The sequence below is a fragment of the Heterocephalus glaber genome, unplaced genomic scaffold (genome assembly GCF_053883595.1).
Source record: "Heterocephalus glaber isolate CG9 unplaced genomic scaffold, H.glaber_assembly_v1.0 deba00000122, whole genome shotgun sequence".
NCBI classification, from domain to species: Eukaryota; Metazoa; Chordata; class Mammalia; order Rodentia; family Bathyergidae; genus Heterocephalus; species Heterocephalus glaber.
In genome coordinates this window covers 63,195,756-63,222,547 of record NW_028258138.1, presented here as the reverse complement: position 1 = coordinate 63,222,547, position 26,792 = coordinate 63,195,756, and the positions used below count along the sequence as shown (strand labels likewise).

Sequence of the window (26,792 nt, the reverse complement as noted above, 5' to 3'; positions counted from 1 at the left end):
TCTTTTGCATTTGGCTTCTGTCTTAGTTACTTCCCTTGTTTCTGGGAGAAAGTACCCGACACCCACAACTTAAAGGAGGAAAGTTTAATTTTGGCTCGCAGTTTGTAGAGGTTTCAGCCTGTAGTCAGCTGACTCCAAGGCTGAACAGCACGTTGGAAGGGCTTGGGTCGGGGAAAGCTGCTTACCTCATATCCAGGAAGCAGGGAGAGAAGGGAGGAGGTGGGGAGCCCAGTGAGCTACCTTTTCTGACCAGACTGCTGCCTTCTATCAGTGAGTCAGCTGTAAACTCCCATAATCTAATCACCTCCCCAAAGCTCTGCCTATGAATGTGTGAAGCTCTTGAGGGACATCCAGATATAAGTAGCTTCTTTCACTCATGTGATGTCTAAGATAATCCCTGTTGCATATAGCAGTACTTCAGTCCTTTTCATTGCCCTGCAGTACTCAATTACATAGTTATAGCACAGTGAAAATACTGTGCTATTTGACAGCTATATGAGTCATTTCTACTTTTTGGCTACTCCTAATAATACTGCTATAAACATTCTGATACTTTTTTTGGTGAACATTGGCCCTCATTTCTGTTGGTGGTATGTCCAGTTGTAGAACGGCTGGCCATAGTTAATACGCATGTTTAGCTTTGTTAGATATTGCCAGTTTTCCAAAATAGCTCAAGTAGTTTATACTCTGGCCACCGCTGTGTAAAAATTCCATTTGATCTGCATAGTATTAGTTTCTTAGGGCTGCCATAACAAAATAGCATAAACTAGTTGACTTAAAATAACAATTATTTATTGTCTCACAGTTTTGGAGGCTGGAAGTTGAGGATGAGGGTCTCAGGCCTGGGAAGGAGACTCTATTCCATGCCTGTCTATTGTCTGGTGTTTTCACACCAAGCTCTGGTGTTCCTGGCTTGAGGTGCCTCACTCCAATTTCTCTGTCTTCACAGACGCTGTCTCCATGTCTCTCCACATAGTCTTCCTTCTGCATGTCCAAATTTCCCTTTCTTTTAAGAACAACAGTCACATCAGGCCAAAACCTACCTTATGATCTCATTTTAAGTTGGTAACCTCTGTCAAAACCCTATTTTTAAGGTTTTAGGTCATAGTCTGAGGTATTTGGTCCGACTCTATTTTTAAGATTCAGGTCAGTCTGAGGTTTTGGTGTTAGGACTTTCAACTTTTATTTTGGGAAACACAAACTTATGCATACTGGTTATTAGTGGGGATTGCCATCCCTTCAAATTTCAGGTACTGCTCTCCTTACTGGGGATCAAACTCAGGACCTTGTGCTTGCCAGGTGGGCGTGGTGCCACTGAGCTAAATCCCTGGCCCTTCAGCCATTCTTTAGTAGTATCTTGGAGTGGTTTGGATTGGCATTTACTTGATGAGTGATGATTTACAGCCATTTGTATATTTGGTTAGCTTTTTGTTTGTCTTGTTTTTATTTTTTTAAACTGAATTATAGGAATTATTTATATAGTTTGCATATGAGTCTGGTTATCTCTACATATCTATACATCTATGAATGACTATATATGACATATATGTGTGTGTGCATGTAAAATTTTTATTCTTGTGTGTGGCATTTTTCTTCACTATGAAGTCTTTTGTTGAGTAAAAATATTTTGTTGAGTGTCTATATTATAGGTATTTGTCTTTTATTATATATAGTAAATGCTCTCTCATACTCTGCCACTTGCCTTAAACTATTCATATTTTTCTAACAGTTCAGAAATTTTAATTTTGTGTGATCAAAACTATCCATATCTTCTGGGTCTCATTCAAAAGCTAAATTTAAAGAGTAAAACTCCAGTGGGTAAAAGGTAAAGAGAATAAATTTTAAAGAGATGAGAAAGATGTTATGCTATGAAAAAGAGATAAGTAGAAAGATACAGTAAGTCATTTAAAAAGGAAAAATAAGGGGCCGGGGATTTAGCTCAGTGGTTCCGCCACCTGCCTCGCAAGCACAAAGACCCGAGTTTGATCCCCGGTACCAAAAACCAAACAAACAAAAAGGAAAAATAGTATTAAAAAACTGAGTCAGAAAATAGTAAGGAAGACAAGCAAGCTATGGATAATAAGTATGTACACAAATAAGTTAAATTCTAAGATGAAGAGTGGGGCATTAATTATGAACCACTATCCATTTCAATAGCACCAATTTAATTAATGAAGAATTTATTTTATTCTCTTAAATTAACAAAGAAAAAATTTCAAAAATCTGTCTGGAATTAAGGGAAAAGTGAACTAGAAAATAGTATGAATCCCTACATTTATGTTTTTATAGAGGTAAATAGAGTCTGATTGTTTGAGGTTCCATGAAATGACCTTAAAATGGGAAGCCGAGGGACAAAATGTAGGAATGGAAAGGTGTACCATTATATTTAAGTTGCCCAATGTCTTCTCCCTTCATAGTTACTACAAATGAATAATGCATGTTGCCACATGTATGTGAACACACACTTACATCCATATATATACCATATAATTTAAGAAAATAAAATGTTTTAAATGTTTTACTGAAATCAACTTTCTTAAATCTCTGGAAATAAGTGTTAAGGATAATTTTTCTGCTTTTCAATTTAGGAATTCTTCACTCATACGTATCTTCATAATTTTTTTGTTCATAAATTTTTATACAATTTATTTATTTATATGTAACAAACTATATATTGGTTATATAAAATAGCTTATTATATATAGTATAAAAAAGGTTGATTATATTTTCTCAGAGTTTGATGTGATCTATCTACCATTAAACTGCAGTCTACCTGCAGAATTTTCTTATTTCAAAATATTAGCAAGCAATGGTGTTATATTGATTATTGATGAATTTTTTAGTATTTTTATTATAGGAATTTCAACTTGCTCTTTAATCATATCCAGTCTTTTATCATATCCTAATGGTATATGCATGGTTAAATTTTAAACTTACCACAATATTATGCTATCATTATTATTATAACAATAATATACCAGGGATTGAACTCAGGACCTTGCGCTTGTGAGGCAAGCATGGTACCACTGAGCTACATCCCCGGCCCTATGCTATTATTTATAAGAATAGTATAATTTGGTCTTATATTATACTTAATAATCATGCAGACTGATGAAAATAGTGATAATTGCAAATACTTGTTTTACTTTTTCAGATTTCGTGATTCACTGGAAAGTGATGTAATTGTGGTTCATGCCATACAAAGTGACCACAAGATATCCTCCTATAGGCTGGTGAAGCCCTCCAAGTATTCTAAATTAAAACAAACAAGTCAGTCAGACAGAAGACCAAGTAAACTTGACAGGCTTGAAAAAGAGGGACCTGGAAAAAGAGATAGTCTGAAAGATACAGGTAGCTTAAATGAGAAGAAAGCATTGAATCCCTATTTATAAAGATTTATTAAACCTGAATATCTTTATATAGAAGAAAGTTTGGCTGTCTTTGGGTGGCGTGAGATCGATTTTTTGTCTCTCTTTCATTCATGATGGTTTCCTTTAGAATAAATAATCAATGGGACTGCTCAATATGGTTTAGAATGAGATGCCCTGCTTCTTTATGTAATACTTCATATTGCTTTTTTGTTTGATGCTAAAGATGAGAATACTGTGTGGATACTACAGTTTTCTTACTTTCTACTTTCAACTATTCTTAATTCTAGAATTTTCCCAGATGGTAATTTTAAGACAGTACTTCCAGATTTCTATGCCTTATTCCAGAATTAAGGCTAAAATACTGCATTGCATACTACTTTCTAAGAACATACACAAGAACATCATTCCAAGAATGATGAGCTAAGAATATAGGTGTGAAAGTAGTACTTCTCATCCCAGGAACGTGTTTCTTTTCTTTTGTTTTTTCTCTTTTTGTCTTATCCTTGCCCCCTTCCTTCCTTCCTTCCTTCCTTCCTTCCTTCCCCTTCCTTTCTGTCTTCTTCTTCCTCCTCTTCCTCTTCTTCTTCCTTCTTCTTCTTCTCTTCTTCTTCTTCCTCCTTCTCCTTCTTCCTCTTCTTTCTCTTCTTCTTCTTCCTCCTCCTCCTCCTTCCTCCTCCTCCTTCCTCCTTCTCCTCCTTCTTCTTCTTCCTTCTTCTTCTCTTCTTCCTCTTCTTCCTCCTTCTCCTTCCTCCTCCTCCTCTTCTTCTTCCTCTTCTTCTTCCTCCTCCTCCTTCTCCTTCTTCCTCTTCTTCCTCTTCTTCTTCTTCCTCCTCCTCCTCCTTCCTCCTCCTTCTTCTTCCTCTTCTTCCTCTTCTTCTTCTTCCTCCTCCTCCCTCCTCCTCCTCCTTCCTCCTCCTCCTCCTTCCTCCTCCTCCTTCTTCTTCTTCTTCTTCTTCCTCTTCTTCTTCCTCCTCCTCCTTCTCCTTCTTCCTCTTCTTTCTCTTCTTCTTCTTCCTCCTCCTCCTCCTTCTTCTTCTCTCTATTAGAGAGAGGGAGGGAGAGAGACAGATACAGAAAGGGGGAGAGAGAGAGAGACTTCAAATGAGGAAGAAAGGTAAGAATTCTGGGAATGATTTGGAGAATTCAGCCAAGAATAAAAAAAGAGTGCTCTAGCCTGGCCAGAACTAGGCTGTTGCCCATGATACATTACTGACATTAATTCTAGTTCTTCCTCTTCATTGAGAAATCTATAATGTCTAAGAAAAATCCTAAATACCATTATTGTGGTATGTTAACCCTTCCACAATCTAGTCCTAGACTGTGTCATGCTACTCAACTCACCTGTTTAGCCTATCGACCAACTCACTGCTCCCCAGTTATTTCTGATACTTCCATTTCAGGGTTTCTGCTGGAGTGACCTCAGACCCTCCCTGTCTGATTCTACCAGTTCTTGAGGATCCAGCTAAAATTATACTTTTGTTATAAAGCCTTCTCATGACCACCCAGGCTACATTAAATTTCTTTCTCCATGCTACCCTATATTTGAAATATGAAGAATGAAGAGCTAACATAACTATGTAGCTATCTCATATTTTCTCGTATTATCTAAAGTACATCTTTGTGTAGCTTGACAACAGAGTAATATGCTAACAGATACTTGCTAATTGATAAAGCCAATAATTTTTAAATATAGATTTGGTAATAGGTTTATAACTAGTATTTTAGTTGGCTACAAACTACTTCCCTTGGTATATGCTACTTCAAACTCCACATGTCAAATAGGACTCACTGGCTTCTCCCTTGTCCCCTACCAAACACTCCTTCATAGCTCCCCGTATCTGTCAGTGATTCATCATTATTTGTCTTGTTATCTGGGAGCTCCAGTGGTGCAGTCGGTTAGTGCATGGTACTTATAGCTTGTTCTCTAATTGTTTAATATATGGTTTGTCTTAACAACTTTTTTAATAAGGTCCTAAAGTAATAATTGTGACCTAGATCTCTCTATTTTGGCATTCCACAGTGAAAATAGTACCCAGTGTTTGATGGTTAAATTTACAATTTTTCCACAATGATGTGAAAGTATACATATACAACCATTCTGTTTTTCACTTTAAATGCCATATTTAATAAATTACATGAGATTCAGTACCTCATAATAAAATAGACTTTAAATTATGATGTTCTGGAGGATATGTATATTAAATACATTTTTTGACTTTATACATAATTATACGTTACATAATGTATAATATATAATGTATATGAAATACATTTTTGACTTAACTTTCAGTTTAAAAAGGGTTAACAGGACATAACCCCATTATAAGTAAAGGAGTATTTGTTCTTATGTGGTTGAATTCATGATAGTTATTCAATAAATACTTTGTTTTAAAAATTCAACATATTCTATAAATTTTTTCGGTGGCAGATTAAAAAGTCTTTGCAAGTTTTGTTTTCCACTAAAAAAAAACCTAAAAAAAATTTTGATTCTCTGTACAGGTGGGAGTATTGACATACAAGAAGAATCAATAATAGACAAAGGGAATAAATTTCGACCTGAAACCCTAAGTAAAATTATGGTGGAAAATCAAATTGAAAAAACCAGAAAACTTATATTAAAAGCTGAAAGGGCTCAACTTAAGATTCAGCAGCGGAAAAAAGAATGGGAGGAACTGTGAGTGTTTTTTTTTTCCACCTAAAGTCTTATTCTTTTAATACGTGAGCTCCAAATATATCTTTTAAAATCCTTTTATTGACATTGTTATTATTTAAATTAAAAACTGAAAGAAATAAAAACGGACAAAGGCATTAAAAACAGGTAAGCTGACTCTTTTAACATCTATGATCCTTAGAGTTTCAGGTCTAAGAATTCCATTTTGCTAATATAGTCAGAGTGGTTTTTTGTTTTTGTTTTTGTTTTGGTACCAGGGATCGAACTCTGGTCCTTGAGCTTGTGAGGCAGGTGGCAAAACCACTGAGCTAAATCCCCAGCCCATAGTCAGAGTGATTTTTAAGGAATAAGAAATTCTTTTCTATCCCAACATTGTAAAGATCCATTTCACTGTCAGTGTCTGCCTGTCAGTGTCTCCTGCCTATATTTAATGTCTGAACATAGTTGCTACATACATTTTTAAATTCAGTTTTCTAGTTGTTTACATCATGAAGATAATTACAGCCCCTGATTCACTCATATGGCAGAAGCAAAAATACTTCATTTCTCTTTTCTTTTCCTTCTCTTCTCTCCTTCCCTTTTGTCTTCTCTTTCTTTCTTACTTCCTTTAAAAATAATAATCCTTTCTTTTAGTGCAGCTCTACACAAATGAATACCAATTTAATACCAAAAAATGGCATGAATTTCCTCTGCTGTTTTGCATTTGTTTTCCTAAAAAAGGTTTCTTCTAAAGAAAAGTGCTGACTGGAAGCTGTGTGTGCATGTTTGTATTGGCTGGTAGACTTCACTTTAAAGAATTAGGTAGGAATGTTGGAGTCTCATAATTAAGGGTCTTGCAATTGAATGCTATCCATTCTCATAGATGTCTTAGAACTTCCCAAGCAAAAAGTACAGAGCAGTTCTTCAGTTTTAGTCTTGGTATAAATGTTGGTATAGAAGTTGCTACTGTTTTATATATGTGGAAAGTGGGGGGGGGGCTCAGTCATCCCTGTTTAACCCTTTAATTAATTTTGCCAAATATGTCTGTCATTCCATTCCACTGCCCACAGCAGCTCGTTTTATGCTCGGACCCTCTTAGGGATCTACCAAGATCATACTCAATTCTTTTTGTACCCTTCTCTTATGGGTATTATGGGATATAGTCTTCTCTGGTTTGGTCCGAAATATAATTTCATCTTCTTTCTGTCTTTTAGAAATGTACAATATCATTGGTTTGCTTGTGATTTTCTATCCCATTTTTGGCCTTCCTAAGGATTTATTACTTTCTGTACCTCTGTATTGTCATTCCTATAGAATCTGGGGACAGAGGAGGAAGCAAACACATATGCCCTTGCTATCATCTTAACTAGGTTATTTTTCTAGAAAATTTTGTGACAATCTCTTATGTAATAAAGTTTGATGGACTTTTTCATGATTTTTAAAACCACCCACTTTCCAAGGCTTACTTTATATTAAGAGAATAAATGGCAATCTTAGTGTGGATTACTTAGAAGCAAACAAAAGCCTAACAGTGATTAAGATTATTTCAGTACAATGTAGTGATTGGTTTTAACTTATTTAAATATGTATTATTTTTCTTGGGATACTTATTAGTAATCATTAATTTTATCTTTTATTTTTATTTTTATTTTTTTGGTACCGGGGATCGAACTCAGGTCTTTGCACTTGCGCAGCAGGTGGCGAAACCACTGAGCTAAATCCCCAGCCCAATAATCATTAATTTTAAAATGCTCTGGCCCTATAAACAAAGTAGCATCACAAATTCAGAATTGTGCTTTTGCTTCATGACTAAATTTGAAACTGTACATATATTAAAGTAGAAAAATTAGAGTTTACTGTTAAATTTGTGTCTGGGTTGTCTATTTTTCCGACAGGTACAGAAGTAAACCCGATGATGACTATGAAGATCCCAAAGATGTTCAAGCCATCAAAGAAGCCCAAGTGTATATGGGAGATTTCAACCTAAAGACAGCCCCAGACTACAAGATACCTGAGCACATGAGAATAAATGCTGCCAAGAAGGAAGAGGAACTAGGACACCTTGACTCTTTGGTATTTACCTACAGATTTCATGAAAATGAGAAAACACTCTGGGTTTTCACTTGAATTCTGCTAAAACCACTTCTTTCTCTAGCTTGTCTGTAAGGATATACAGTCACAGAAATTTAGGCTTTGAAAAGATTCATAGCTGTCTAGAATGCCCTCTTTACGTGAAAGAGGGAATAGACTTAGCAAGAACAAGAGATTTGTCATCATTGTTGAGGGCTAATATGGTAGCACCAGCCTTCACGTCAGTTGTATGGCTGGAAACATTTCTTGAATGAAAACATTATACTGTTTTATGGGCGTTGAACTTCTGAAAGTTAAGTCCATGTTGGATTTAATATTTGTCTACCATGAATAACCAAGGACTTAGGAGGAAAGGTCATTGTTAAGTCTTTCTTTGAGGACTTTCAGCCTTTTGTAGGAAACTCAACACTAATTAATATACTGTTTTCTGAATTTCTCTGTATTCTTCTAAGTATCCTGATTTTTCATTTTCTTTTTTCTTACTAAAGTTTCTTCTTCTTGCCATATTAATTCCTCACTCACTATTTGAAGTTTAGAAGGCATCTGAGTCATTGTGTTTAGGAGGATTTGATACTTGGCTGCCTAATGTCTTATGCAGTTGCACAGTTCAGGGCATGAAACTGGAGAAGGTGTCGGTCATATCACATATAGTATATTTGAATATTTTACAATTTTGTGACAAATGGAAATGAAGGATACTGGAAGAAGAAGTTTCTTTTTCTACTTCACCAAAGGTGTTATGTATCAGTAGGACAGGAATCCTGCCATGGCAATTCATGTCCACAAATTCTCATAGCTCATAATTTGTACCTTTAGGGTAAAAATGGACATTTTACATGTTATTAGTGACCACTTGGACATTTTTCTAGCTGTTTGTCTAAGGTGATTTTTTTTGTTAAATTCTTTTATTGGTTCATTTTAGATATGCAACACAATTACATTTCTCATTGGGAATTGTACCTTTACATAATGCATCTTGGTTCTTATTTTTCCTCCATTCCTAACCCTCCCTTCACCCCCTCCACCCTTCCCTATTTACAAAGACTTTATTTCCATTTTTTCCATTTCTCATCATTTTTCCTTTCCCTTCTTTCCTTTCCCCTGCCCCTCCCACTACCCCTACCTTTTGGACCTTTTCTTCCTATTTTGCATTATCGATTATTCATTCTAATCATTGGTACATTTTAGGTATACAATATAATGACATTCATCATTGGAAATTTGCACCTTTACATAATCTCTCTTCGTTCTTATTTTTCACCCCTAAGGTGATTCTTAATTATCCATTATGTTCCATCCATCATCATAGATAAATGTTCTTAGGACCACATTATTTTAAATATGCTGTCTTAGTTACTTTTCTCATTGCTGAGACAAAATACCTGACACCCAAAGTTAAAGGAGGAAAAGTTTATTTGGCTCACAGTTCACAGAGGTTTCAGTCCACAATCGGCTGGCTCCAAGGCAGAGTGGCTTGGCAGAGGAGAAACAGTTCATTGTGCCCAGAAGGTGGCAAAGCAACAAAGGACCTTAACAGCATCTTTCTCCCTCTTTTATCTTATCTAGACTACCAGGATTAGGATGGTGCCAAACCAATCAGGGTACTGGTTTAGTAATCACACGCCCTTAATCCCAGCATCATACACTCTAGATTCAGCCACCTATGACCCCATAAGGCTTTGGGGGACATCTAAACCCAAACCATAACGTGTTCTATTTAAACTTGTTAACTAGATAGCTATGTGTTTATATCTCGGTTTCTAGATTTCACGTGACCACAACTTATTAGTTATCCAACCTGAACTAACTAACTAACTTCCTCTCTCTCTTACCTTTCTTTCTCTTTCCTTCTTTCTGTGGTACTTGGGTCAAACCCAGGACCTCATACATCCTAAGCAAACACTGTACCACTGAGCCATATCCCCCAGCCCACCCAACCTAAAAATTTCTAGTCTTGCCAGAGAAGATGGGCAGATGTGGTGTCTTGAATGAACTTAACTGCATTACACTGAAATATACTTAATTAAAATGGGAGCATGAAATATTGTAGAACATACTATACCCAGCTGAACATAAAGCTCTAGAAAGGACTCAAGAGAACTCAGCCCTACAAGCCAGATGAAGGGAACAAATTATGAGAAGCAAACAGATACCAGAGATCCAGGCTGTCCTCCCATAATAAATCGGAAATCTAAAAGCTAGTGAGTAATTTAGTGCTGAACAGAGATGATCAGATACATTTTCATCTTAGATTTTTACTAGGCCTGCCAATCAAGGAATAAGAGCAAATGATAGCCTTTGTGAAACAAATTGTCATTAGTGAAAAAGTTGTCATTTTACTTCCTTTCTTGTATTTTTTTCCAGGTCTATACAAAGAAAGTCCACATGAACAAGTGCATCTTTTCTCTTCGAGACCTTAAAGTGGCTGTTGTTGAAGAAATACAGTGCCTGGTACAAGAAGTGAAGAACATTCAGGCGACCCTTCACATATCCAAGCATATCCCCATTCCTCAAATCCCTCAGATACACCCAGAAGAAGTTCCAGAAAAGAGATTTCAGTATGATGAGGAGACCCTCATAAAGTTTAAGGAACAGAAGGTGAAAAGTCTGATTGAAAAGCCCAGCCAAGTGGAACATATGGGGTCTGGAGTCTCAAGTGGAAAAGATAGTGATTTGACCACGCGAGATTCATCAGTTAGGTTTTCTGGAGCATCAATATTCAGTTCAGATCTTCAAATTGAATTTGAAAAAGCAGAGCCAACTGATGTGGAGCTAGAGATTATGAAGAGGGATGAGGTTAAACACTTGTATATGCAACAGTATTTGACCAACAGGGTAAGAAACAAACCTGTCCTTACTTAAAGCTGAAAAAAGAAAAAGGAGAACAGTTAAAAATTAGATATAGTTTAAAATTTATTTCAGATTTCTCTGATTAATGTTCTCTGAATCATCTTACCTCTCACTAATGGCTTGGCTTCCTCTCCATCCTTGGCCTTCTAAAACTCTTTGTGCCCTGCCCAGAACTTTGGAGCACTGTAACTTTTTCTTTTTGGAAAGCTAATAATAAAGGGCAAACCCATGTTTCAGTTATCTGGCATCTAAGTGGAATTATGGTAAAGGGAGGCTGAAGACCAGCTTCAGATGATAAATGACAAATAATTACAACTGTCTCAGCACAGTGGAGAGCCCTCTGCTTTTCAGACCATCCTCTTCCTCTGATGTGATTTGCTCTAGTCGTGAGAGTGATGGCTGGGTTTGAGATTGTTCTGGAGCAGGAATGGCAAGCACTGTTATTTTTAGGAAAGTCAAGATTAGACTGGGAACAGATGTGTAGGAAATGCTTTAAATATGAAAGGAAAAGAACCTTTCTTGGATAGATATCTCCCTGCTGCCAGCCCCTGGCTCCGTGACTTTTCATCTCCAGCCTGGGGTAGTGCTCCCTGTTGTTTCTCAACCTTATTCTTCATCCATTATTTCCTCCATTCTTCATCCATTCTATTTCCTCCTCTGCTTTCCCTTTTCACATCTTTGCTTTTACCTTTGCTATCTCCTCTACCTGCAATGATTTCTTCTCAGGGTTGAGCTGTCATTCAAAGCACAGCCTAGTTCCACACCCCTCCCAGCCTTTTATGCTCACATACCATACTCTGTCCTCATTTCTAAACTCCAACAGTACCCATAATCAACACCTTGTATTTTAAACTTGTTTTTCTTCATGTGTCAGATTTGTTTTATCTTGCAATTAGATCATATAGTTCTCTAGAAAAGGGTCATATATACAACATACCTTTGCAAAGTTGTGGGTCAGAGTTTCTGGCCTCAGTCCTTCAAAGATTTTTCCTTAGGACCTAACTAATAATTGTTCCAGGAAACCCTCACAGTTTTGCAGAAACCACAAATATCCTCCACAGTTCTTTTTTTTTGGTGGGAGGTTTGCAAGTAGCCAATCTGAGAATGTTATTCTGTTCTCTTTGCCACTGATTAGCTGCTGCCCTGTAACCCATCACCAGCAGATGAACCAGTTTTCCTGCATCATAACAGGTTGCTTTGCTGTATGTAGCTATCTCTACTGTTCTTGGTTTTGTTCTTAAAGCCCTAAGATCCCTAAGATGCCACAAAAATATCCTGCACCTTTTAAGGCTTCTGGCAATGAACCTAAGGGCTGGAAGAGTTTTAAAACACTTCAGAAGATTGAACTACCTGTATATTTTACTGTACAGTATTTTTTATTAAATTGAGTTATTACAGTACTATATATAGTGTTTTATTAAATTAAATTACATAACTGTGGGAGACATAGCATAATTAGTATTTAAATAGGTATTTATAGGCATTTTTCTGACCATATCTGAAAATTGTGGTTTTTTACAGTTCATGGGTACCCTAGGAATGTAAGCCCTGCAAATTTCAGGGGTCCAATGTTCATGTTCTGATTCCCCCCACATCTAGGACAATAGTAGATATGTAATAGATAGTCAGACATAAGTTTTGATTTAATTATAACTATTTTATGAATGTAACAAATACTTATGGGATACTTTATGTACAGGGCCAATGCTAGCTAGATAGTAGGGATATGGCAGTATTCAAGAAAACCACATTCTCGATCCTCGCAAAGCGTGTAGGCTATCAGGGGTTAATGAAAATGAAATAAATGCAGCCCTTATAAACGTGAAGACCTATATTGTCCTGTTTCAGAATAGTGTTGTGATGAAGAAAGTATGGCACTTCCTCCAAAGACATTTAGGAATAATATATATTTATTGAACAAGCACTAGAGAGGAACCCTAATGCAAAATTTACAGCCACACTTACTTAAAAGTTTAGTTTTTCTTCTTTTTATTTTTTTAGCCTCTCTCAAATTTTCCCGTAACTTCACTGTCCCCAAACCACCGATTGTTTTCCTTTTCCTCAACCATGAATCTAGAACCTCACTTGTGACAGGCTCTTGACAGTTGGGTTTCTCCATAATGTGTAAAATACAACCCAGTGAAAACTAGAGAGTGCTTTGCCTCTTCCTCCAGATCAGCCCTTGAGGGTGTCTTTTGATGTCTTCTTGTGCTTTGAGAAGAGGTGGGGAGGATCTGTGCTTAAGTTAGAGAAAAGCAGAGGACTTAAATGTACTTGGTCCAGGGTGGGATGGGGTCCAGGCAAGGATGTAGAATACTTAGGTTCTTATCTCATCTCTGAATAAAGAAGCTTTGATAAGAAAATCACCTTTGGCCTCAATTTCTTCCTCAGTAAGATAAGAAGATCAAACAGTTTCTGTAGCTCCATGATTATACTTATCTATTTAAAAGTCTTACCACTCTGTTGGCTTGAAATTTTTTTTCTGAATAAATATTTGGGCTTATTATAAGAAACTCAAGCAGTGGTGATTCAAGGAATGTAAAGAGGAGACAGATATAAACACTTCCCACAAAGAGTTTTTCATCAATACATTACAGCAAGAAGGACCTCTTGACTAATATCTTAATCTGGAGTAAGGAAATAGCTCAAAGGGCTATATAGTCCATTTAATGATTTAATGATTTATGCAAATGCTATTAGTGAATTAATTATATGACCACATACATATTAGTGAATTGATTATATGACCACATACATATAATTCTCTACCCATAATTAAGGCATAATGAAAAAATAATTTTAGACAAAATAGTAATGTTCAGTAGTTGGGTTTTTTTTTTTTTGGTACTGGGGATCGAACTCGGGTCCTTGCGCTTGCGCAACAGGTGGCGAAACCACTGAGCTAAATCCCTGGCCCCTAATGTTCAGTAGTTTTAAATTTTTCATTTATAATTCCTTTTAGCTTTTAATATATTCTCAAATGCATTTTCTACTCAGATCAAAGAACTGATGGTCACTTTTGATGCAGAACTCCGTCTCCTGAGACATCAGAAACTAAAACTAGATACTCAGATGAAATTATCTGACCTACACCATGTCACTTTATTTCAAGAAATTCTTCTTCTCAAGAATTTTGAAAAACAGGAAAACATACTTCAAGAGCGTGTTAATTCATTAGACAAAGAAGAGCAGGACATGCAAGTAACAGCGGGCAGGAGAACCCTCTCTGGTTCTTCCCTTTGTTATAGAGAGAACTTGACTCTTTTTCCCTTTCTTCTCTTCTTAAATTTCCCCTCTTATGCTAGCCCTCATCTCTTTCTTGTCTTCTCTCTCTCCTCTTTCCCATTATTTCTGTTTGGCCTCTGTCTTTAGCAACTTTGGTCAGAATAAAATGACTGATTTTTTAGTGAATTTGATTTAATGTTGTGTAAGGTAAGAGAATGAAATTTTCAATAATGAACCTTATATTTAGTTTATCTATAGATTTCAAAAATCTGTATTTTTGCCATCAGCAAAAACTTGAGTTTTGATTGTTATCTTTATGAACATAACTGGGAAAGAAACTGGTGACTATCTTAACTATGATAGCTATTTTTAGTGTAATAGATAATTGAATAACATAGGAAACAGCTTGATTGTGTATATATATATATATATATATAAAATATATTTTTAAAGAACCAAATTATAATTTCTTTAGAGAAAGGATTTGTTAAGTAGATATTCTGAAAAGTAAGATCAAATTTTAGGTACATCAGCTTCAGTAGAGATAATGTACATTTTTGTTTTGCATATCATATTGCAACACAAAAATCTTTGTTTTTGAGACATGCAAAAATATTTAACTGACATCCAGATATAAGTAAAAATTCCAATTTAATTTAGATTTTTTAAAGAAAGCTAAATATTAGAAAACTGATCTTTCTGATTATGAACTTAATGGATTTTTACAAAACAAGAATAAAATTTTAATGAAATAAATGGCTGTCTCTGCAAAAGTAGAAATGTAGACTTCTACTAAGAAGCTTTTTAAAAAAGTTTGTAGACTGTAAGATTGCACTGTAAAACACATTGCCCTGTGAACCTGGTTTATTAGAAACATTTATTTATCATTTGTTTTTGATTTTGTTCATTTAGTGGAAAATAAATGACACTCTTAAGGAGATGGAAGAGAAAAAGAATGAAATCACCAAGCTCCAAGAGCAAGAAAAAGCTCTTTATGCTGGTTTCCAAACAGCCCTTGGAGAGAATAATAAATTTGCAAACTTCCTCATGAAAGTCCTAAAGAAGAAGATTAAGCGAGCAAAGAAAAGGGAGGTTGAAGGAGATGCTGGTTTGTATTCTATTTATACATTTTATTCTATTCCCTGTCATTAATATTGAAAAAAAGAAGTAACTAAGGTTCCTATATGTTGTTGCTTTCCCCCCCTACTTCAACAGAGGCAATGCAAAGGCACTTTGAGGTTTAAAAAGGAGGGGATATAAACCTTTAGGGTCTTTATGTGAAGTGTGTGTGTGTGTGTGTGTGTGTATGTGTGTTAATAGGATTATATTTTTTACTTCTAAAATTTCCCATTAGTCCTTTATATTTTCTGAAGCTTTCTTTGTATTTTTTATTTCTTTCAAGTGTATTTTTAATTGCTCACCAAAGTATTTTTATCATGGCTGCTTTAGTTTATCAGATAATTCTAACATCTATCACCTTTTGTTGAAATCTTTTGGTTGTCTTTTTCCATTTAGTTGAAGATCTTCCCAGTTTTTGTAGTGACAAATGACTTTCTTTTTTTTTTGGGTATTGAGGATTGAACTCAGGATATTGCGCTTGCAAGGCAGGCGGCAGCACCACTGAGCTAAATCCCCAGCCGACTTTCAATTGAAGCCTAGTTTCATATTAAAAAAGTGAAAAGTGTTGGAGTACCTCATTACAGCCCTGTGAGTGTGGATGTCTAGTCCTTCTCACTCACCTTTTGGTGATGTGGGTAGACATAGGAGCACATTTTACTGTAGTGTTTTGTTGGAATAAGTGAATAAGGTCTAAAAGTTTTATCTTTCTGAGCTTCCCCTTATTCTTTGACTAGAGAGTAAACTTTTGTTGGACCTTTCTGTACCTGCACCTGATGGTATACTAACTTGCCAACTTATTCACTCCTAAGTCTGATATAGATAAAGCAAAAAGAAGACCCAATGAAAACACTACAGTTTTGTGTTTTTTTTCAGGTTCTCAGATGCACTCTTCGTTTGCTTGCTTCTCTCCATCTTTCAAAATCTTATGTATATTTTACACATAGTATTTAGCTGTATTTAGAGAGAAATAGACAATAGTAAGTCTACTTTCTTTCTTTTTTTTTTTTTTAGGTACCGGGGATCAAACTCAGGTCCTTGTGCTTGCAAGGCAAGCAGTGGAACCACTGAGCTAAATCCCCGGCCTGTCTACTTTCTTTTCAGAAAGCAGAAGTCTATGTAAAAAATTTTAGAATTAATTTTGAAACTTTTCCGAATCATTTTATTTGGTGTCACAGATCACTTAAAGTAACATTAAGAGAGACCTTAAACTGAAATCCGGAAAATAAGAGGTTCATCTCTTATCTCTAATTTGGAGTTCCATGAAACAGGAATTGCAGATTGATGATATGTGGTTCATAGATGTCCTTAAAGTGTTTTAAAAGAAAATGGGGCAAGGTAGAAAGGTCTACAATGCCTTGGCACAGTACCCTTGTGAATAGATTGCTTTAGTATGTAGACATTTTTATATTATATAAAAAAATATATATAACATTGTAATAAAAATATGCTTTTTAAAGAATGTTAAGGCAGACTTTATGCAGAGGGAGTTACTACAATAGGGTTTTGTACTTGGAGAAAGAGACGGAGCTCAACTCTGAATACAGGGCAGGTAGAGATTTATAGCTTAGGAGCAGGGTGGCATCACTGGAGCAAAAATTATTAACAAGTAGGATAATTTTTTTTTCAATACTAGGCATTAAACTCAGGACCTCGCACTTGCCAGGCAGGCAAGGCGCCACTGTGAGGCTGGGTATATGAGGAAATGGATCCAATATCAAGGGTGTAGGATTTTCACTAAGAAAATTTAGCAGAATTCTTCTACAGGTGGACAAGGTGGGTTAAGGACAGAACCAAAGGTTGGGAGCTAGTCAGAAAGAGGACTCAAAGAAGGCTGTCTCAAGTTTGGTGAAAGGAGAGAGTATCTATCAACATAACACCTCTCTGGTATAGGATCTCTAAGTCAAATAATATTTTTGCAGCAAAACACAAATATTCACAATAGATGAATTAGGTAAAAACTATAAATAGTGTAAGTTCAGTTTAGGTAAGTTATGAAAATCCTGTTTTTAGAGAATTTAGTGACTTAGGAGTTGTGGGCCCATTTTGCCAAGTGTGTGGTTGGTAGGCTGCAGCATGGTAGCCTGGTAACTGGGTGCTAATATTTTTGACTTGATGCATTAATAATAACCACAGGACCTTCTGCAGGCATCTGAGTTTGTGACCTCTGTGTCCTTAACAATTTTATACTCTCCTAAAAATAGTGAATAATCTGCTTTTTGTTTTTGTTATTTTCTTGCTGTCTGACTCATTGAAAAATACCTTAAAAATCTAGTACTTAATTTAGTAGAGGAGATCCTCTGCTAACGGAGTTCTCTCTCCTTAGATGAAGATGAGGAAAGTGAGGAATCAAATGAAGATGAATCCAGCCTGGAGGATGATGAAGACGAATTTGGATCTGAAGCTGAGGTTTTGGATGATTCTATCTGCCCCATAGGTGTGTTTGGATAAAACCATGTGTTCTTTGTGAAGTGTGACCAGGGATTGACAATATTAAGAAAGTTCCTTTTTAAATTCACAATTCTCTGACAATAAAATTTAAGGAAAGGGTGGCATCAAATATATGAAGAAGAGTCTAATTATTCTGTGGGAGGCTCTCTGGCTGATTTAATGTATGTTCCCTCAAAAAACCTTATATAAATAATAAATTAATAATCTGCACACAAAATTGATTCAGAGTTACTATAAATTATATAGCAAATTTCATTTTCTGGAGACACATGGGATGACAACTTATATAGATTTTTAAACAATACTTTCCTTTTTTGAAAAACCACGTAATTTTTTTTTTTTTGGCACCAGGGATCGAACTCGGGACCTTGTGCTTTCGAGGCAGGTGGCGGAACCACTGAGCTGAATCCCCGGCCCAAAAAACCACTCATTTTATATTTCAAATTTGCTTTGTGAGAAATTTGTGCTACAAATTTCCATTTCACTGGAAATGGTTGGCAGTTTATATTTTCACCACGGTGAAACCACTCTAGAGCAGCTAGACAAACATCCTTATAGTCTCAAGTGTAAATGGTTCACTGGAGAAAACCAGTTTGCTTTGGTCTGTAATTTGATTTCCTAGACAATTAAAATAACGTTTTAATCAAAATATAAAAGTTTAATTTCAAGTAAAGTTTAAATCTTGTTTTAACTTTGAAAACAAGTGTCTAATGATAATATTTATGAGTAGAAGAGAGCACGAAAACTTTGTGATGCAACTCCTTACTTTACAGCAAAATTAAATGGCTTGTAAAACACCGCACAGTGGGATGGTTGTAGAACTAGGGCTAGAATTAAGGTTTCTAATTTCCATCTTAGCATTGTGTTTTTACATTCTTTATCTATTACTTGGTTAGTTAATATGGGTGTTAGTGTGGTAGAGTGGAAAAGCATTGAAAGGTAATGCACCTGAAGACATGCTATCATGCATGCTATCGTGTATCAGTTATGTCACCTCTGAGATTTTAGGTATTCACCTATAGAATAAGGACAATAGTTACTATCTTGTAGCCTCTAGCCTTGAATGAGAGCATGTACCTAAAGTGCCTAGCACAGTTTCTGCCTGGAGTAACAGGGCCGTAAGTGCAGTGGATCTGTGAATAGACATTATTAATTCTGAAGCTCAGACTCCACCCTGCTAGAACTACCACATTCCCTAACAAATGGGGCTACTTTTTAATTTTTACTCTCGTTTCAGGCTGTGATGTGGGTCTTTTTGAACGAGCCCTTCAACTTCGAGAGAAAAGGCTGGACATAGAGGAGGCCTTGATTGAAGAAAAGAAAATTGTCGATAACCTCAAAAAGGAATATGATACATTGTCTAAAAAAGTATGGTTGTCTGCCTACTTGCTTGTCTTCTCCCAACATGCTACACACCCTCCCAGCCAATTCATAACAATGACATTATTAGGACTGTCAGAGAAGGAATATTTCAAATGTTATGAATAGTGGTACAGGTCATTGCTCTTTGATCATCAGACAAATTAATGATTCTTTATCTTAATCATTGGTCTCTAAACTTTTTAATTACATAAGCAAAAAAATTACAGTGCATACTCCATAATAAATGATATATATTTTAAATTGTGTTTAGGAAATGTTTTAGTATATCTTAGTATACTATGAAACATTCACAAGAATGAGGTAAAAATAAATAGAAATTCTGATATTTTCTCTCTGTACCCCCCAAAATCATTTTGCTGACACTCTGAGGGATGCACACATTGCATACTGTCAATCACTAAGCTAAATTTCTGGTGTAATATTGACTACTTTCTGCCTTTTCTGTTCATTTCCCCCCATAGCTACTCTTGTGTAGAGTAACAACATCCAACTTGATTTATACTCAGAAATATTTTTAAACTTTATTTCCTCCTACAAACAGTCAATGTTATGGAAACCTTTCATATTTTTTAGGAGGTGAAGAACATGCTTTAGAAATACTCCTTTATGGGCCGAGGATGTAGCTCAGTGGCACCGCACCTGCCTTGCAAGTGCAAGTTCCTGAGTTTGATCCCTGGTACCCCCCCCAAAAAGAAAAGAAATACTCCTTTAAAGGGATTTCCCTCCTTATTTAATGAGGTCATTATGGCCAAACAAGATTCTCATCACTCTGACAAAGACATCCCATGCTGAGGGGTGCTTCTCATGCAGAAAATAAAAAAGGAGATGAGGACACATCTTCTGAGCTTTTATGTGCAAAATCTTAAAACTTTGGGGGCATAGGAATGATTGAAAAAGTGATGTGGGTCCTAACTTGGCAGGAAGAAAATAATACACATTCCACCTCAGTCCAACAAAGCACATCCTGCTCATGCTGTACTCCCTCCTAAGACACCCTCACTTCCCACTTTCGGTGTGGTTCATTGGGTCTTGTCAGCATCGCTCATACGGGGCTTTCTACAGGTAAAAGTTGTGGCAATGAATTTGAAGACAGCAGAGGAGGCCCTGGAGGCTTATCAGCGAGAGAAGCAGCAGCAGCTGAATGAGGTGCTGGTTGTGCTTCCATTCAAGCTCCACCAGGTGAGATCTGAGCGCTCATCCCAACCAGTCTGAGCAGAGAGGCATCATTCCCAGACTTTCCCAGAGAGAGCTTCACGGGTCATCAGTGGGGAGAAGCACCTTGGCGGAGGATTCTGCACGTAGGATGACACCCTAACTTTTCTTATCCAGTATCAGATTGTTACTAAAGGGCCGGGGATTTAGCTCAGTGGTTGCGGCGCCTGCCTCACAAGTGCAAGGTCCCGAGTTCGATCCCCGGTACCAAAAAAAACACAACACACACAGATTGTTACTAAAGCAGAACATCAAAGTGTGCGTATTTCCCTGGGACTCATTACCACTTTAAAAGTTGGGTCATTTCAGGTCTGGAGAAATGATTTAAGAATGAAACGGCCTGGAGATTGAGATGTGGCATCTTACACACATGTCACTCTACCATCTTTAATTAAACATGAACTAATGACAAGACAAAAAGAAAATATTTTCTCTTTATTCCTTCTCTTCATTTTCCACTGTTGACTTGAGTTACAACTTATATAAAATAATGGAAATACATATCAGTGAAAAAAAAAGGCTCAGGATAAGAAACTTTATTCTACAAAACAAAAACAAACAAATAAAAGAACAAGATCATCCTTATATACTTTTTATATAACCAGACCCAAACTAGGTAAGCTCTACATAGCAGTTTGCCTACACTGCCAACCCTGAAATATTGGTTCCATCTGTGTGGGAAGGTTTGCTGTCTCCAGAGAGACATAATGTGGCTTGCAATCTGTAATTTTCTGTTTATCTGGTCATTGTCATTCAGTGGTGAGAGAGAGAAGCCCAAAGGCAAGAAAGTAAACCAAGGACAAGAAAGAAGTATTCCTCTCCTGCTTTCTCTTAGCTCACATTTAGTTTGTGTCTTTGTTTATTTTGATTTTTTATTAATACCTGTTTGCAGTACATGATGGTTACATTCATTGTGGGGAGCTGGTATATGTACTTAGCACATCTCAATTCTTTTTACTTCCCTTTTCCCTCTCCTTTCTTCCTCTGTGTTTTTTAGATAGAGTATATGGTATTTGGGGAAATACCTAGTGATCTTTCTGGTACTTTGGTCTTCTCCAACCACTCCTTGGGACGGCTGCAAGAACGAATTGTACAGCTCCAGGAAGAAAATACCAGTCAGCAAAAACTTAACAAAGAATGCTGGGAGAGGCGTAAAATGCTCATCCGAGAAAAGAGGGAGATGGCAAAAAACATAGAGAGTGAGTATCTAAGTATATTAATAACTTAAAATACAATACCTGATGCCCATACCTCTAAGGAAAAAAGATTTATTTGGGCTCACAGCTTATAGACTAGGTATCAGTCTGTAGTCAGCTGGCTCCAAGGTAGGGCAGCATGGCAGAAGAGAAACAGCTCATGACATGGCAACAGGAAGCATAAAGAGAGAGAGACAGGAGGAAGAGGGGAGATATAACCTTCTAGGCCACACCCCCAGAGACCCTCCTCCTTTGACCAGGCTTCATCTCTCAACATCACATTTAGCTATAAACTCATCAGTGGGCTAATCCATTGAAGAGTATCATGCCCCCATGATCCAGTTGCCCCCAGAAGTCCCACCTATGAGCTCATGAGGCTGTGGGGGGACCATTACAGGAAGCTCGTGGGTTTTCCAGTAATACTTGTTGGCACAAGAGGGAACTATCAAGTGATGATCTCCAACTTTTAAAACAGTGATTGCAGAATCAGAACCACTAAAAGAGAAAACAAAAACATTTTCCCATCTTCCTATTTACCAGCTCTCCTGCCACCATAAAAAGAGAAATCCTTTATCACAAAATCTGTTTCTCTTTGTATGTGATAACATTTATTTTTTTTCTTTTTTTAAAATTAATTTTATTGGTACATTTTAGGTATACAATATAATGACATTCATCGTTGGAAATTTGCACCTTGACATAATCTCTCTTGGTTTTCATTTTTTCCCCATTCCCTGCCCTCCCTTCAACCCCTCCATCCCTCCCTATTTATAAAGACTTTGTTTCATTTGTTTAATTTTCTCATATTAATTGCATTCCCTTCTTTTCTTTCCCCTCCCCCTCCCCCTTCCCCTCCCCCTTTGCCCCTTTTCTTCCTATTTCACATTATCTATTATACCTTTTAGTCCTTATTTACACTTTCAGTTTCTTGCACTAGAGAAACTATTTGGTATTTACACATGTGTGTCCTATTTCACTTAAGAGTATTGCCTCAATGTGCATCCATTTAGCTATAAATGTCTCTAATTTCTCATTTTTTATGGCTGAGTAGTACTCCATTTTATAAAAAAACACATTTTCTTTATCCAGTCTCCAGCTGATGGGCATTTAGGCTGTTTCCAAGTTTTAGCTATGACAAACTGTGCTGCTGTGAACATGGGTGCACATATATCACTGTGGTATGATTCTTTTATTTCTTTGGGGAAGATACCCAGCAGGGGAATAGCTGGGTCAAATGGGACTTCCAGTCCTAGTTCTTTGAGGTATCTCCATACTGATTTCCACAGTGCTTGCACCAGTCTACACTCCCACCAGCAGTGGAGCAGGGTTTCTCTTTCCCCACAGCCCCGCCAGCATTTGTTATTGGTTGATTTCCTGATAGCAGCCATCCTTTCTGGGGTGAGGTAGAATCTCAGCGTTGTTTTCATTTGTATCTCTCGAATGACCAGTGATGTTGAACATTTGTTTTTTGGTTTTTTTGGTACTGGGGATTGAACTTGGGTCCTTGTGCTTGTGGGGCAGGTGGCAGAACCACTGAGCTAAATCCCCAGCCTGAACATTTGAAATGAACAAACATTTCTCAGACTAAGAAGTAGAAATAGCAAATAAACCTATGATAAAATTTAGAATAATATAATAATCATGTATGCACTACCACACTTAAGAAATAAATCATTGAAGATACCTACAAATGAAGCCCCTTCTCTTTCTAATACTATTTGCTGATTCTTCCCCAGGGTTGACCACCAGATCTGTAGATATGTACCCACATGTATGTATGTATTCTCACACAGTGTTTGTTGCATGTTTCTAACTCTGATGACATTCCTACCATGTGATTCACTTCATTTAACCCATTTTTAGAGTTATTTTGAGTTATTTATATTCCAACATAAAAAGATTTACTTTGTCAGTCTCCTATTGATGAACATTTAGGTATTTCTAATTTTTCCTTATTATAGACAATGTTACAGTAAACCTTATACACATCTCCTTATGTGCATGTCTGAGAAGGTCAGTCTCTAATATTGGGGTCTCCGGGTCATAGGGGCATTTGTGCATTTCCCACTCCATAAGATGTTGCCAAGTGCCCCCCACAGTGATGGAAGCAGTTTATCCTTCTCCTGGCAGAATGTGAGAATTGGCTAGGTTCCAGATTTTCATTAACATTTATACTATCAGGCTCTAATCCCAGCCTGGTGGATATTAAATTATATTTCAATGTGATTTTTATTCACATTTCCTTGATTGTTGAAGAGGTTAAACCTTTTTACATACATTTATTTATTTCCTTTTCTGCAACTTGCCCACTGTTCTGTATCTTTACCCATGTTTTATTTCTAATTTCTGTTTTTTTATTGATTTTAGGGAGCTCTTAATACAGTTTTTGTCTATTGTACTTCAAATCTTTTCTAGTTTATGGCAGGCCTTTTTACTTTGGTGTATTTTGGGGGATATATATGGTTTAAATCTTAATATGGTAAATTTTACCAGTCTACTTCTGGTTTGTGCATTGTGTATTTCTTATTTGAGAAATCCTCTTCTAGTTTGAGGTTATAAAGATATTTTTAATGAGGCAATCATTCTTCTAGGTATATATCGTAAAGAAGTGAAATCAGTATGTTGAAATTCCCATACTCCCATGTTATGCCATGTTCATGCCATGGCATGTTCATGTTCATGGCATACTCAGAATAGACAAGATATAGCATCAACCTAAATATCCATCAGCAGATAAATGGATAAAGCAAATGTGGTACATATGCCCAATGGGATACTATTTAGCTTTTAAAAAAGAAATCCTATCATTTGTAACAACATGGATGAACCTGAAGGATATTGTGTCAAGCAAAATAAACCAGGCATAGAAAGACAGCTCATAATCTCACTCATCTGGGGAGTGTTGAGCTCATAGGAAAGAGAGTAGAATTTGGTGGTTAGCAGGGGCTATGAGATAGAATGAGATGTTTGGCCAGTGTTGCTTAAGGGTATACAATTTTAATTAGGAAAGAGGAACCGGTTCAAGAGTGTTATTGTGCAACTTAGTGCCTATAGTTCATAGTAATGTGTTTGAAAATTGCCGAGAGAATAGATAATAAGTGTTCTGACCACCAAAAGTAAGTTAAAATAAGTAAATAAATAAGTATATGAGATAATTCTAATGCGAATTACCTCAATTTAGTCATTCCACATGTAAACATATTTCAGAACAATTATATACATGATAAATATATATAATTTTTAATTAAGAAGAAAAGATATTTTCCTGTAGTTTCCCCTATTAGTAGTGTTCTTCATATTGTGTTTCTAATCTACCTGCAATTAAGGTGGCTAGGGTAAGATGTATAGTGTAAAAATAATTAGCTGTTTAAATGTTTGTTGCTCTGAGTGTGGTGGTGCATGCCTGTAATCCCAGCATTTGGAAGGCTGAGGCAGGAAGATTGCTGCAAGTTTGAGGCCAGCCTGGACTACGTAGTCAGTTCAAGGCTAGCTTGAACTATATAGTGAGATCCAGTCTCAAAAAAATGCTTTTTGTAATTTTGGTATATGGAACATATGTGTGTAAGTTATCAAATATTATACCAAAATAAATCCTGTGAACCCACCGCTGAACTCAGTAACAATATTATTCACAGTGTGGCCTCTGCCTGTGGGCAGGTGCAGACTCTAGCCCGTTCTCTGTCCTCATGTGGAGATAACTGCTGTGTTAATCACTGTGACAAACAGTTACTGTGACAAAATATCTGAGAAAAGGATGAAAGATGTATTTTTGCTCATGATTTTGGAGGTTTTGGCCCATCACTTTGGGCCTAAGTTCAGGGAGAACATCATGACAGCAGAACCATATGGTGGAGGAAGCGGGTGCTCACCTCCTGGCAGCCAGGAAGCAGAGATAAAGGGAGAGGAAGGGGTGGGAAAAAGATATGCCCTTCCTAGGCACATTCCCCAGTGAGCTTCCTCCAACTATACCCACTTTTCTACAGTTTTCACCACCTCCCAATAGTCCATCCACTTAGGAACCCATCAGTGAACTAATCCATTCACAAGATGAGATCCTAAAAAATATGTTCCTCTAGAAGTTTCTAAAAATATTATGCCATAGGTAGCTGTTTGATACATACATACTCCTTCATTTAACATTTATTCCTAAGATTAGCGGTAGAGCAGATGAAGAGAGGTGTAGGAAAGAATGTCAGAGGCATGGCAGGGCAGGCTGAGGCAGACCCCATGAGCCACCACAAGGACTTTAATTTTTACTTGGAGTAAAATGGAAGATGCTATTAAGTGTTTGCTCTATTTTTAATGATAGCTGCTGTAGAAATCAATAATAGCAAAATTCATAATTTAGTTGGAGCCTGTTAACAGTCTGAGAAGGGGCAGATTAGAGTGTATAAGCCGCTTGGGGAAAATAAGTCAATTTTACACAGGATTTTGAAGATGAAAGACAATATAGGAATGGGCATTGTATGTAAGGAACGCAAGAAGCAAAAAGCCACAGAAGAAAAGTCAACTGGTAACAAAACATTTTACCAGGGCTGGGGATTTAGCTCACTGGTTCCACAGCCTGCCTCGCAAGCACAAGGACCTGAATTTGATCCTTGGTACCAAAAAAAAAAAAAAAAGAAAAATTTTATCATCTTGCAGAAGCTGTTACTTAGAAATTTATTACTTTTGATGTCCATTTAATAACAATGGGAGCCACTGAACAGCCTGAAACAATGACTGTGTTCTTTTAGAAATGGAACAAACAGTCCGTCAACTAATGGTCAGCAAGTTTGGCCGAGTAATAGATCTAGAAGCTCTTCAGACACTTTCTGTTAACACAACACTGGAAGAACTGAAGATCAAAAAACTTCAAAAGGAGCTAATGAATGCAAAGGAAATGAAGATGTGGGAGGTAAGGAGGAGGGGCCACAAAGTCTCCCTGGTTAAATCTGGGGGAAGGCAAGAAATCCTGGGACACCATAAGTGGTTCCTATGAAGCATCTGTACAGCTGCAGATGTCTGGGAGCCCTATCTGGTGCCCCAGGGTCCTAAGTCTATTTCTGCTCCCTTACTGACCAGTTGAAGGGATATATCTGGAACTAAAAGGATCTGCACTGGGTTTGGGGGTACAGGGTGAATGTAAATATGTTGTAAAATGGCATGAAAGATCATGGAGAGATTCTACTTTGAGGCCTACATTGATGCTCTGTGTTAGAAATGAAACTGCTGGGCTGGGGATTTAGCTCAGTGGTTTTGCCGCCT

At 36.8% G+C, this 26,792-nt stretch overlaps 1 protein-coding gene across 9 annotated transcripts in view; it reads left to right on the top strand.

Annotated features, from left to right (window-relative positions):
* Positions 1-26,792, top strand: part of Cfap44 (cilia and flagella associated protein 44) — a 110,247-nt gene that overhangs the window by 75,340 nt on the left and 8,115 nt on the right. For 8 of the 9 annotated variants that reach the window (XM_087215532.1, XM_087215549.1, XM_087215544.1 and 5 more), the window contains 11 exons: positions 3,155-3,351; positions 5,871-6,045; positions 7,917-8,094; positions 10,477-10,947; positions 13,960-14,163; positions 15,100-15,295; positions 17,630-17,740; positions 18,992-19,122; positions 20,200-20,316; positions 21,347-21,548; positions 26,282-26,442. In XM_087215532.1, the coding sequence (XP_087071658.1) occupies positions 3,155-3,351; positions 5,871-6,045; positions 7,917-8,094; positions 10,477-10,947; positions 13,960-14,163; positions 15,100-15,295; positions 17,630-17,740; positions 18,992-19,122; positions 20,200-20,316; positions 21,347-21,548; positions 26,282-26,442 (2,143 nt within the window). The remainder of the gene's footprint in view (positions 1-3,154; positions 3,352-5,870; positions 6,046-7,916; positions 8,095-10,476; positions 10,948-13,959; positions 14,164-15,099; positions 15,296-17,629; positions 17,741-18,991; positions 19,123-20,199; positions 20,317-21,346; positions 21,549-26,281; positions 26,443-26,792) is intronic. The other variant, XM_087215553.1, reaches the window with a different exon arrangement.